Source organism: Pararge aegeria, chromosome 20 (assembly GCF_905163445.1).
Source record: "Pararge aegeria chromosome 20, ilParAegt1.1, whole genome shotgun sequence".
In the NCBI taxonomy this organism is placed as follows: Eukaryota; Metazoa; Arthropoda; class Insecta; order Lepidoptera; family Nymphalidae; genus Pararge; species Pararge aegeria.
Genome location: NC_053199.1, coordinates 15,230,532 through 15,245,540, shown reverse-complemented (window position 1 = coordinate 15,245,540; position 15,009 = coordinate 15,230,532). Strand labels below are relative to the sequence as shown.

The window sequence follows — 15,009 nt, the reverse complement described above, 5'->3', positions numbered from 1 at the left end:
AACTTCCAAACAATAGGTTACAGTTTTGAGTATCATCATCTGTTAACAAACTTAAAAAACATTTAATTTTCCACAAATAAAGAATATTATTTCTTAAAGATATAATAATACCTATAGGATCACTAAATCAGTTAAAGGACAAATATTATAAGAAAGGGAAGTACAAGAATATGAAATGGATATAAGTGCATCAGTGAAGGCGATTTATAAACAATACTTAAGAAATAATATTACCTGTTTTGCTTGTCACATTTTGTCACATCTGTCAAAATTTTTAATCTGTATTTTAAAAAAAAAGCAAGCATGTCTTAAAAAATGGCGAATGATAAATTTTTGTTCATTGATTGAAAACGCAGTTCCTGTGTCATATTATTTGTAAAATATTTGTGGGTGTTACTGTGAATAAACAATAAGAATGGCCGATGCTATGGTAGAGCGTAGACCACCGTCACGGTTCTTTTGTCATCGGTGTCTTGTGGAATTCCAAGATGTTGAACAGGTAAAATCAATAGTTTACTTATTATTCTCACACATTTTCCCCTAAATTCCTTGCTATCACGACCTGCGTGATGCAGTTTCAAGGTCTAGCCGTTTCAACTAAGTATCCTAGATGAAGCAATCGGCTCGTGTAGGACGTGGGCATCCTAATCAATCGTTAATTTGGCTTTTTTTCGAGACCAACCGGTAGGAAATCTTAATTTAGGCTTACGGCTTACATTTATGACGTTTAATAAAATGAATTTGAATACTCTGTCGTGCATTTAACAATGTTAACATGCAATTACATCATCATCATAATAATAAAAGTATTTATAATGAGTAGACAGGTATAAACATTGATGACAATGATTTTAATAATTGAATAGAAATACATTGTAAAATTAACATTTATTTTGTTGTATATGTAGTTTTTTTTTTTTTGTTAGTTCTAAAACATATATAAACATTGCTAAAAGATTACTGGGTCAGCCTGAAATCAAATAGAAATTTAATTTAATTTGTGATCCCAATTAATTTATTGCCTTTTAAATTATATTAAAAGTTACATAAATTTTTTTTCTCAGCCAAATACAGTTGATGTTAAAAATAAATAGATTTAAAGAAGGTACAGCATAACATATAAAAAGTTGTGCAGCTTTTTGATACACTTAATGGATAGCACCTTTTAGAGTGTGAAAGACAAAGCCTAGCTATTGCATGCCCAGTGGCGGGCACAGGGTTTTTGACCAGGGTATGCATAAAGAAGGAAAATGGCATAAAATGGAAAATTCCTTCCCCTTTTATGAGTAATACAAACTTTTTAGGGTATGCAGTGCTTTTGTGCATGTATGAAGTGCACGCCACTGTGCATGCCTCATTTTTTTAAAGACTCTTAATATCCCAAAACTACCTAATCTGGGTTGGATCCTTTTTGCTTAACTACTGCAAGACTTCTTTTATTTCAAACATATTCTAATCTGAAAACTTCTGTTATCCTAATGTGTGAGAACCTCCTTGGTGCAACAGTGAGCGCTATGAATTTAAATAGGAGGTCTCGGGTTCAAATCCTGGCAGGGGCACTTTGGGAATGTATAATTTCTGAATTTTCTCTGGTCTGTCTGGTCAGAGGCTTTGGCTGTGGATAGTTACCACCCTACCAACAAAAATTAACTGTTAAGCAATTTAGTGTTCTGGTACAATGTCACGTAGAAACCAATGATACGACTACCATACTTCCTAACAGGTAAGATTGCAGTCAAGGACTAACTTGTACTGGATTAAAAAAAAAAAAACCTTATTTCCCACTGTCTCTCCACTCCCTAAAATATTAGTATGGATTATTAAGTTTAGACATCAACTAGAATTGCAGGATTTTTTCTAGAAACCTGCTCCATTCCTAAAGTTTACTTTGGATTTACAAAATATGAATGGAGGTATAATCACAGTCACAACCATATCTTCTAGATTAACTTCAAGTTCATACAACAACAAGGCAAATAATGTTACCACTTGAGGAAAGTTTGAAAATAAAGCATATTAAACAAACCAATGACTCAACAATATCTTTTACACATAGAATAATAAAGAAAAATACCCAATTAAGAAAGAAACCGGGTTTTGTTTCTTTGGTCTTTATAAATTTTAACCAAGATATTCCTTTCAGGCTTATATCTCAAACAATAATCAGTGCATTAATTTTCTTCAGGAACTTTTACAACCATAATGTAAATCTTATATATTATCTTATACACTTATATATTTATAGCTATTATAACATATTGTTAAATGAGTTCTGACATTGGAAACTTGTTTTTTTTTTTTTTTTTACAATTTACTGGAGAGTTAAATCCTTGCCTTAACAGCAAATCAGAAAATTATTATATCAATGAAAGATCTTGAGTATTTAGTGATTTCTGTCTTGGAGCTTACATTTGTATATTAGACTTACTAGGTATAACCATCAGAGGAAGGCAGATTTACTTCTATTACTATGACCTGTTTTTATGACTTACCTTACTAATTGTGATCTGTATATAATAATTAACAATTCTTTTTCCAGGAGTACATATGCCCCTATTGTGAGGGTGGTTTCATAGAGCAGCTTGAGGCAGATTCAGAGGGGGTAATTGCCGTACCCCGTGATGACTACAGTGATGCAGACATGAGCAATATTGGGGATATGACTGTTGATGAGATGGGACTGGACAATTCCGACGAGTTTAATACAGTAAACTAGCTTTGTATTATAAGGGTTAGCTTCAAAGCTCACTTGCTGCAACACATTGAACTATCAGAATCCACATATCTACCTAGACCAGGCCCACGCTGGGTGACAGTGCAAACAATCCTGATGTCTGTTGTGTGCAGTGATTAATAGAAAATGTACACCCCATTTATATGGGAGGATTTTTGTAATGCTTTGCAGTGTGTGATGTGACAGTGAAATCTGTTCTATAATCGTAGGAATAGAATTCCAATAAGTCTATGGTTTTATTATCTATCATTTTTTATATTGATATATCTGTTATCACTTATATGTTATCACAGAACCATATGTTTGTTATATTTGTGGTTTGTGTTAATTAATTGTAAACATTTTTTTTGTGGTAGTCTAAAAATAATATACAAATATGTATTTTCATTCAAAATAAATGAAAAAACTGTTTAAAATAATGGTTACTTAGAACACAGTATTATGACTGACTTTAAGAAAACAGTGCAAGTTGTGGTTTTAACACAACCAATTGGACATTTAATTTAAAAGTTATCGCGAGTTTTAAGTATTTAAGTACAACATCTATACGAAACATTTCTTTCTAGAGATACAGTTGATTGAAAACTACACTCGATTTATAAAATAAGAACAAAAAATATCTGTAGAACTACACAATAATGAAATGCCACACATCTTTCAAATAAACTGGTCCTACGGATGCCCTAAATACAAAAACAAAGGAGAAGAAAGTCGCAGGTGACAACTAATAATATTGTAAATACAATCATCAATGTTTTTTTTTGCAGAGTAATCCACCTAGGTTGAATGACCTAGCATTTTTAATGTCTGGCGGACGTGTGCGGTAAGTTTTTGTTTTGTTTTTAATATGACACCCGTTTACACTAAACCTAGACATCACCTAAATTGAACGCCTACTGATCTAGGGGTTGTCTTTTTTTTAATTTTTTTGTTCCACTACAGGTGTATGGCAGTTATATTAAACCTATACCCCTAATCGGTTACTACACGACATCGTGCCGGAACATAGCTTATGGTAAAAAAAAAATGTTTCACCAACTCTTAGGTGATAACTAGTGAACGGTTGCCTAAGAATCTTCTTAGATTATTGTTCGTCTTTAGTGAAAACGGGCATTATTAGTTCTTTTTTTCCTAGTTCACCTGTGCTTGCGCACACACATGCGCACTGTAATATCTACCGCGTAGTTGGAAAACCTCTGGAGATTGATCACCGTCACGAAATTGATCAGGGAAAACTGTGTGAACTGAAAAAACGCACATAACTCGGACCAATTAGAGAGTGCTGGGATTCAAACTCGGCCCCACGAAAGTGAAGTCGAAGTCCTATCCTGGGCTATCACGGCTTCTGTGACAGCTAGTTTACGATGCAAAGATACCTCCCGGTGTCGTCCCAGTTCGAGTGCATGTAGGACTTTAAGTGTATCGATAATGCAGTCATGTTTATATAAAAATACCCACATACTCAATGTCATTAACATGGTTGTCAATCAAATATGATTAAAATTATCTCTCCAAAACTATTTATTATAATTAAATAATAATTATGAACAAATTTGTTAAAATCCCAAGCAATTTTGACGGCCAATTGGCGCAGTGGGCAGCGACCCTGCTTTCTGAGTCCAAGGCCGTCGGTTCGATTCCCACAACTGGACAATATTTGTGTGATGAACATGAATGTTTTTCAGTGTCTGGGTGTTTATCTATATACTATAAGTATTTATGTATATTATTCATATAAATTATTCATCAGTTATCTTAGTACCCATAACACAAGCTACGCTTTATTTGGGATTTATATTTAATTTAATAAAATATCTGGCATAAATGAAATTATGTATAGTTAACCGAAGTTTAATTATTTACCAACTTTATAAAATTAATAAATAACGATAGTACACACATCGCCATCTAGCCCAAAAAGTAAGCGTAGCTTGTGTTATGTGTACTAAAATAGCTAATGAATATTTTTTAATGAATACAATTCACATAAATACTTATAATGTACAGATAGACACCCGGACACTGAACTTCATTCATGTTCGTCACATTTTTTTTCAGTTGTGGGAATCGAACCCACAATCTTGGACGCAGAAAGCAGGGTCGCTGCCCACTGCGCCAACTGTCTAAATAATCTAACATTAGTGGTAATAATATTAATTTCTTTATGTTCTAGCACGACCCTGCCAAGCAATACATCAGTGAACACTTCAACCAACAGTACAACTAATACAACTACATCAAATGGCACCACCCCAGCCCCCCCGGTCGGTTTGCGATCCACCGATGCATCACACATGCTACGACGGGATCCCAACCCCAATCCAAACCGAAGTCCTACCCTTATGGAGGAGTTGCTGTGGATGATCAGCGGCGGCAGGCCCCCCGCTGGGGCTATGACGGCGGGCTCGCCATTCGTGCTGGTCGGAACGCCAGGGGACTACGTACTGGGTGGCGAAGGTAACTACGTACTGGGTGGCGTACTGGGTAGGAAAGGTTCTTTGATTTGAAACTCGATGAAACGAAAAGGCGAGAGAATTATTTATTTACCATAGAAATTGAATAATAGCTATATATATAAAAGAGAAAGTGTGTGGGTATGTTCCGTATAGGCTCCGAAACGGCTAGACCGATTTCAATGAAACTTTCAGGGAATCTCCGGATTGACCTGGCGATTAATCCTGTAAAGTTTGGTGACGATCGGAGCACTCCTATTTTTGAACTGTCAAACTGTCAAATACAGCTTTTATTTGCTATGATGATATTCTATTGTTGGGTGTACATGGGTGTAGATAATGATCTTCACCCGCTCGAGAAGAGAATAGAAGAGAATGAATACGGAGAGAAATCAATGATTTAATATATTATGAGACTCAAAATTAAATATTTAATGGTGTAAGTTTATTGTTTAAATAAAATAAAGCAAAATCTAGCCCGGCGAAGCGAGCTGGGTACGCTAGTGTATTATAAGTTACTCCGTATGTAAGTATGTATGTAAGTACATACGGAGTAACTTATAATTTAATTGTAAACATTCTATTCGAAATTTGAAAAAAATAAAAAGTTGGTTTCCAATTTTAAAATTTTAAATTCCGAGAATCTAAATCCTCGTGGAGTGACCAAGGCACGGCACATTGCAGGGTTGGACGCCGTGGTGACGCAACTGCTGGGACAGCTTGAGCACACGGGCCCGCCGCCGCTGCCGCGCGACACGCTGGCGGCGCTGCCGACGCAGCAGGTCACGGCGGAGCAGGCCGCCGCCAGCACCGCCTGCTCCGTGTGCTGGGAGAACTTCCAGCAGGGTACGATGGTTGCAACTGTCGGGGCGACCCGCCACCCATGCAGTGGGATGCATAGAGGGTATGCACAGGGTATGCAGCAGATAAAAAATGAAGAAAATCTCCAGTACATAAATACTTAAAAGGCCGATTGGCGCAGTGGGCAGCGACCCTGCTTTCTGACTCCAAGGCCCTCGGTTCGATTCCCACAACTGGACAATATTTGTGTGATGAACATGAATGTTTCTCAGTGTCCGGGTGTTTATGTATATTATTCATAAAAATTATTCATTAGTACCCATAACACAAGCTACGCTTACTTTGGGGCTAGATGGCGATGTGTGTATTGTCGTAATATATTTATTTATTATATTTATTATTATTTATTTACTTAAGGATAGACTTTTTATAACTCTTACAATGCCTATCCTAAGTTTCTTATAACTCGTACTGGAGATTTCCTTCATTTTATATCATCTGCATACCCTGTGCATTCAATGCACGCCACTATACCCATGGCCCCACCAACCTCACGGTTATATATCAGAATCGCTGGAGGGTGCCATGATCTATGTCTCCTTCCTTGTCCCTCACAGCTTCGTCTCCCATTTTTGGGGCGGACTCTACAATTACATGTAGTAGTAGTAGTAAAACACAGACTAAAGAAATTCAATTATTTTTCAAATATTTTTCTTAAACCTTTTTTTTTTTTACTTTTCGCTGATAAATATGTACTGACTGTGTTCATTTTTGTTTGTTCTTTTTTACATTTTATTTCATTTTTTTTTCCAATTTCAATATTTTATAAAAAAATGCAAGTGTCCGTTATAATAATAACGCAACTGTTTGATACCGGAGCAGACTGAAAATCAGCGCTATGCATTGTTGCCACTGAGTTTGCGGCCATTTGCCATATCTTTAATGAGTAAAATAGTATGGCCTTAAAGGATTATTATCTATATCCTACGTATGATGCCCTGACAATCTTCACTCTGTCATTGGACTCTGAAAGGGAATGGAACTCATCCCCCCATTCTGTTGTTAGTAATACTATAATAAAGTTTTTGATGTAACCACTACCATAGTTTTTACTGAAAGAAATCAGAGACAGCTAACATCACATGCAAAATTGAAATAATGTGACTCCGTGTCCTTGTAGCGTAGGAACTGAGAATGTTTTGGATTTGTTTGTAAAGAAAAATAAATAATATAAATATATTTATAATAAGGATACTCACTACAAGTTAAATTTCTTTAACTTGTAGTGAGTATCCTCATTTATAATATATAAATGATTGTTAAATTAAAAAAGAAACCGACCTTAACATACGCCCAGGAAATTTGCTACTTTGGTTTACATTATTGTTGATTTTTTAATAACAGCTCAGCAACATCGAAGTCAGTCGGACTTCGATAAAATTTTAATGGGACCACCTGGAAAATATGCCTATTTAAAACAAGAAATTTGCTACTTTGGTATACATTATTGTTGATTTTTTAATAACAGCTCGACCTACTTCGATAAAATTTTAATGGGACCATCTGGAAAATATGCCTATTTAAAACAAAAAAAGAGTTTTTCAAATCGGTTCAAACGTCTTCGAGTAATCGGGTAACATACATAAAAAAAAGAGATTCCGACGAATTGAGATCCTCCTCTTTTTTCAAGTCTGTTAAAAACAAAATTAGTAGCATGTGCTTTAACCCAGTTGCGTTGCGTTGCAGGCGAGACGGTGACCCGGTTGGAGTGTGAGCACTTCTTCCACCAGGCCTGCATCACGCCTTGGCTGGAGCTGCACGCCACGTGCCCCATCTGCCGCCGATCCCTGATGCCGCCCGACGCGCCTGCGCCCGCCACCACCGCGGCCGCGCCGACCAACGCCAGCTCCACCACCACCACCACCACCACCACCGCCGCCAACGCCGCCAACGCCGGCACCACCGCTGCCAACACTACCGCCGCCACCACCAACACCTTCACGCCGCCCATCACCTTTACGCCGCCCATCACTGTCGACACGCAGCGCATTCGATTACGTGAGTCATATTATTTTTAACCCCCAACGCAATAAACGACATGTTTTATTTGGGTAAAAATAAGATTTCAGCCTGAAATAATAGTATTTGTAAATCAACACAGTTATCAGTATACACACAAAAAAATCAATAATTCAAATGTGAAATTTGAAAATTTCAACCGTTATTTTTAGGCATAGAATAATAATCGCAACAACAACCTTAAAAAAACAACCTTTATACCAAAATTAAATTTACTATTTGAATACCACTGCTTTAAAGTATTATCAAAGCAATTATCACAATCAAAGAAATTTTAAATTTAAATTTTTTTTGTACGGATTAATTGTATATTTAATCATATAAAAAAAATAGCATGAACCAAAGAACTTTACTGTTTTGATAAATTAACGTATAATAGAACACACTATAGCCTCTATTAATATCTGTGACTTTTAGTAAAATGTTTGTTACCTTTAATTGCAGGTACTCCACTGTCAAGTCTCTTCGTAAATACAAGTATGTATATCTATATAATGTATATTATTACTCTGGTCTCGTGTTATAATCAACGAATCCAAACCAAAGTTACCTATCTTATTAAAAGAAAATCATATATTTGTAGCTTTCTAGTGTTTGTCATTATGAGTGCCCTTGTTTGACCCTTGTGCCATATGTCATATGGGATATTATGCAACTTATAAAAAATTTTTTTGCTGGTATTTGTCATTTGGCATAAGTACATATTTTTGTAGATTTGGGGTTTAGACTCCATGCTAACATGCTTTTCGAGGCAAGGTGGAATGGACAAATTCAGACCACGAAAGTAGTATATCCATGTACTAACAAACATCAATCCTTTTTAAAAAAGACAGATTTCCTCACAATGTTTCCTTCACTGTTAAAGTAAGTGATATATTTATTGCTTAAATTTTCACTTGTTTATATGATATACTAGCGTACCCAGCCTGATTCGCCAGGCTAGATTTTGCTTTATTTTATTTAAACAATAAACTTACATCATTAATTTTTTTATTTAAGTCTCATAATATATTAAATCATTTATTTCTCTCCGTATTCATTCTCTTCTATTCTCTTCTCGAGCGGGTGAAGTTCATTATCTACACCCATGTACACCCAACAATAGAATATAATCATAGTAAATAAAAGCTGTATTTGACAGTTCAAAAATAGGAGTGCTCCGATCGTCACCAAACTTTACAGGATTTCAATCCGGAGATTCACTGAAAGTTTCATTGAAATCGGTCCAGCCGTTTCGGAGCCTGTACGGAACATACCCACACACTTTCTCTTTAATATATATAGATAAATACGACATCACTTTTATGTGTAATAGTACACATAAAAGTGATGTCGTTCGTTTTCATTGAAAAGCTATTAAAAAAAATATGCAAATAACTTACAACAGTTATAGGTGCATGCTGGTATTCGAACTCTGCTCTCCGAAAGAGAAGCCGAAGTACCAACCAAGAGGCTATCACCGCTTAACTATATTTTAAATTGAATTTTTGATTTTTCAGCAACACCGCACATCGTGATCCAGCGCCGCGTGGGCGCTCTGCCTACACTTATCCGGAGGATCCCATCGCAGACTCACACCTGGGACTCCTTGAACAGCTCCAGCACGTCAGGCTCCCCTGCCTCATCAGTGACGGCCGGGGGCGTTTGGGCCGCACCGACCCGACCATCGAACTCAACGGGCTCAACAAACTCATCAACGTCACTCAACTCCAACGACAGAGATCGACAGTACAACCTGGACATGGACTTTGATTAGAAGAAGCATGGACAGTGAGCACAGTGTCATGCACTATGATTAAAAAGTAAAAATAAAGTGATAGTTAATCGTGCTACACAGTGGTCGTTCTGTGAAGTGATAAAGAAACTGCTAGAATTCACAAACCCAGATATAGCGGGACGATCATTGTGTAAGTTACATGCTTGTAACACAATATGATACAAAGTGTGTTGATTCAAATGAAATAATTGTTATCACCTAGGTGGTGGCAACAAAGGGGTAGGTGCTATATAAACTGGCCCAACCCTCTTACAGGTTAGGGGCAAAACTACTGTCACTACAAAAACTGACAACACATTGCCTACGGTTTTTGTAGTATGATAAGTGATCCTACAAATTTATTTGAGTCAACACAGATGTTGCAATGTGAAGTATGTATCCACACTTATTCCTTTTATAATAATGTCATATTAATAATATTGTTCCAGTTATAAAGGTGTTTTTTGAAAATGCTGGAAAACTGACTAACTACTCAAAATTTAATAACAATGAATGTTATGTTTTATGAGTATGACTTAAGAGTCTAGGTATCATTAAAAAAGATTAAAAAATATATTTATTTTATGTAAATGTATGTAAAGTTTCAAAATTTAAACCTATCATTTTCCCATACTGTATGATAGGAGAATGGCTTATTTTGTTTTTTTCTATTTCACCATTACTTTGACAATCGATAAGAAATCAAAAATTAGTTGATGGCAGATGACTGCAAGATCAGTATACAGTTTTTCAAAGTGCCAATCAAGCAATTGTTTTGCTTATGGTTACATTGTCAAACATAATTTTTATCAAACTTGTTTTTACTTTTTATTGAACTGTTTATCATGACCAAATCTAATCAATCAATCAATCTTAAAGATAATCGGACCCAGAGTTACCAACATAACTCAAAAAGCGGCGATAAAGCAAAGTGGAAAGTGGCAAGTGGTGGTTAAACAGTTGAATTGGAATCCCAAGCTACTAGAATGACAGCTGTTTGACACAAGAGACACAAGGCAGTGGCAATGTAGAGCTGTATACTATTGGTTGATAAGATGATGTCAGGTTTTTTTACATCATTGTGAATGTACCATATTAAAAGTCGTGTGCCTTTTATTTGTAATAAAAAACATGATTGTTAAAAATAATATTATAGTCATCATTAATACAATATTATTAATATGTAGTCTTTCACTTGGGGGTTTAGTTTTTGTTGCATATACTAGTTTTGATGGTGTTTTATTAAAACAAACATATTGTATATATTAAAGGTATCATTCACACCATAGAATTATAGAATAATGTAATTAATTTGTTATTGTTTGGTGTTACATAGCAGTTCATTTTATCCTAGCAATGTGTCTGTTTGTGGCAACACTCACACTATTTATGGCACCTGGCATAATATGCTGTGTTCTGTAATTGTCATTAATGCGAGCATGCATAAAGAAGTCTCACAAGTCTCTTAAGTGACTTCTTTTTCTTTGGACTAGTATAATGTTTACTTGATATCCAATATTATCCTGGTCCATATATTGCCTGCCTTAAGCCAGTGCTGTTCATTAAATGGTGTCAGCAGCGTCTTACGCAAGTTGACCTTATAACCTTTTTTAGCAACTACAATGTAAGACAGTAATCTGGCTAGTTAAATTAAATTACATACTAAGAAGGGTTCAGGTCAGAAGGTCGGTTGGTTGTAAATAATATAACAATACCAAAACAACTAGTCTGTCTTTAAGCATAAACCCATATATCATGCGAAAAGGTTAAGAAGAATAAGTATGTTGCTAGTTTAATCCGTTATAACTGTGTGGTTATGTTTAGAGGTTAAATTGAACCTCAATTTTAACTAAGTGCCATGCTGTCTACAGTATTTTGATGTGCAGCTCCATCATAAGTGTTTCTTAACCTGATAATTTCTTTAGTGTGAATGATGCCTAAGGACATTGCCTGTTAGGAATATATATATGTATATACATATTATACATATGAATAAAAGATTTGTAGTGTGTACATATAGATTAATAAATATTTAATAATATTTTGTTTAGTGTGGCTGTATCATTCTTTACCAGATGTCTCAGGGTCCAGTTGCTTTATGCCCTACACCATATTGACTTTGAAGTGACGGTTTAAATTATAGTATTGGAATACGAGCAGATATTTGTTTGTTTTGTGTCATATGTTATAATAAAATATTTTTGTGGATGAGATGGATGTGGACCACTTCTAACTACGCATCTCTAAGACATCATGTTTTAAAAAGCTCACATCACAGAATGTGTCAGTAATTGATGTTGCAAAATTGTTATTTCTTAAGAAATTGTATTCATATTTTGATAGTAAAGACATTTTACTGCTTTCTTACTTACTGGAATTGATAAAATGTTTGCACTGGATGTGATTACGCTTATTTAAACACCATTTGGCTCAATAAGGTCTGATACGATCGATCAGTTATGTGTTTTTAGTATGCTTCCACTCTGAGACTCTGATACAGTTTGGATGTAGCCAATAAATTAGTTGAGTATACAAACACTTGTTATACAAAAAAAAAATCTAAGTTATTACACTAGTGATATGTAATCTACCTACAAAAAAACTTTGAATATGCATAATGTATTCAACTATTTTTCTTTTTATTTTATTTAAAAAAAAACTGCTGAATTAATTGTAAATTTTGTAAATATCCTAGTTATAGAAAATCGTTGCTGTTCACTATTTAAATATAAAAAAATAAACCATAAGTTATGGTTTAAAAAGGTTTCATGCAGTCATAGTAAATGTAATAATTTTCATTTTTGAAATTGATAGTAAATCAAACTAGCGGGGAAGTTTATTCAAAATGGATGAATGGGACTCAACTTTTGAAGTATGGACACTTATATTTATATGCACGCAAACGTTTGAGTCATTTACCAACACTGAAAAATTGTAAATACAGAGGATAGCTTTAAAATAACATGTACTACACCCAGCGAATGAAAAAAACATAGAATTCGCCCAAAATTGCACACGGCTCCACGAATTTTTTTTGTTCTGCGTCCTAAAGTTTAATGATTTCCAATTTAATGATTTCCTGGTTAATAATAAACAAACACAAATACCTTTTTTTTGTATAAAGTTAGCTTTTGTAGTCGTAGTAAAAATACTCATTTTTATTTATTTTATAAATTTTAATTATTTAAAATACGTTACAAAATACCGCGCGATCCGAGTTGCGTTTTAACGTTCCGACAGAGCTAGATGGCACTAGAATGATGACAACGATCAGGTGTTTTGTAGAAGTCCAGAATAACTGTAAATGTCATCGCGATTGTGTAAATATGATGCTGATGCATTTTTCTATATATGTGGACAATTTATTAAAGTTCGAGACGCAAAATACGAGCTGAATGCATCTCACGTTCTCTGTGGACCTTACAAATATTTTGATCATCCTGTTTGGAATTAAGACAAGATATGGTCTCCACATGTTGCTGTTAGTTATTGTAATAACTCTGAGGCGTTCCATTTGGAAGGTGAGCAAACTTCGATTAAACCGTGAATTGAATTTATGTGTCTATTATACATATAAATTATTAACGAACATAAAAGACAAAATAAAAGCGTGCACTTTTAAATAAATTTCTAACTTATTTTGATAGTAAAACAATAAAAATAATAAAAATGTTTATTTAAATGGTAATCATCTTTAAGTTTAATTGATATTAATATTAATTATAATAACACAGATTTGGAAAAAAATCGTTAAATCGGTCTCCTAAATACAAGCCACTCCCACTGAGGCTATCGTTAGGCTATTTTTGAGCAAAAGTTATGCTTCTATGTTTTTTTCTGGTCGCCGATTTCACCTTTGAAAGCAAACTTCTGCATTCGGCATAGTGCCCTTTTTTCTAACCTGTCCTAAAAATGTAAACATTTCATTACTTTTTAGTCCTAAATATGTTTTAAAATAATAAAAAGATGCATACATAAAAATTAAACTATTTTTGTTTCATTTACAATATTTATTGTTGTCGATTAAGACAGGTAAGAAAAAATCAACAGAATGGCAGTAAAATAAACATGGTGGTTTAGAATTCACGAGTGCATAAGGTTCATTTTGCTCTGAAGTTTCGGATTAACAAAAACGACTTATGTTCAAAATTTATAATCAGTCTAAGCTAAAATCTTTACATTGGAACCTTAATTTAATATGGTTATACTTTTCGTATGTATTGATTTGTACTTTAGCTATTGAAGGATAGCTCTGAAGGTTGATAATCTGGAGATTTTGGTTTTGCTTTCGGGGTTCTAACTTAAAGCGGTGATAGCCCAGTGGGTAAGACTTCGACTTCACTTTCGGGGGACCGAGTACGAATCCCAGCACACACGTCTACCTTTTCTAAGTTATGTGCGTTTAAACAATTAAAATATCATTTGCATCAACGGTGAAGTAAAACATCTTGACGAAACCTGCATGCCTGAGAGTTCTCCATAATATTCTTGAGGAGTTTGGAGTCCACCAATCTGCACTGGTCCCCCCCACCCCCTCCTCATTGTGGGTGGAGACCCGTGCCCTGTAGTAGGCCGGTAATAGGTTGATATGATGATAATGATGTTCTAACTTCCGGAGTAACAATGCAAAACTTGCATGCCTCTATCACAGTGTCCATAGTTTATGACGGTATTCTATCAATCGTTCTGATCTCTCATTCGGTAGATTTAAAAGGTATTTACCAAAACATAAATGGCTAAGCTAAATTTCGAATAACGAAGCATACCGTTCAACAAGTCGGGTAAATAAGTTAATCTTGGAAGCACGGATTTTGTTATTTTGGTACTGTTATTTAGGAGAACAGGTCGCTTGTGCCTTTGGCACAGTGGTACCTAAATCAGGCAGCAGAGACAGACGCGCCCATACGATACGCTTTTTTTTTTTTCAAAATACATTTATGTTCTAGTGATGTATGTATATACGTATTTTATTTTCTTTTGACGTGACAACGTCTTATAATTCGATGGAGCCGGCTGCACGCACGAAAAAACATGACGTATGCGGCGTTACCTCGCTCTGAGGTGTTCCATTCAAGGCTTGAAGTGCAAGCGAGAGCGCGGAACGAGTGACAAAGAGGCACAGTCGGCCTCCGTGTTCGACATCTGTCTCTCTCCTACTTGAGTGAGCGATGCGTCCGCGTGGACAG

General features: G+C 35.2%; 1 protein-coding gene across 1 annotated transcript; it reads left to right on the top strand.

Moving 5' to 3' along the window:
* The first annotated feature begins 313 nt into the window (after nucleotides 1–313).
* LOC120632574 (E3 ubiquitin-protein ligase RNF115) lies at nucleotides 314–13,376 on the top strand. The gene is made up of 8 exons (XM_039902472.1): nucleotides 314–499; nucleotides 2,540–2,707; nucleotides 3,502–3,557; nucleotides 4,908–5,191; nucleotides 5,872–6,033; nucleotides 7,735–8,046; nucleotides 8,512–8,544; nucleotides 9,567–13,376. Exons 1-8 carry the CDS (start codon nucleotides 416–418, stop codon nucleotides 9,821–9,823), a joined length of 1,356 nt encoding a protein of 451 aa, XP_039758406.1. The 5' UTR covers nucleotides 314–415; the 3' UTR covers nucleotides 9,824–13,376.
* Nucleotides 13,377–15,009: the final 1,633 nt, after the last annotated feature.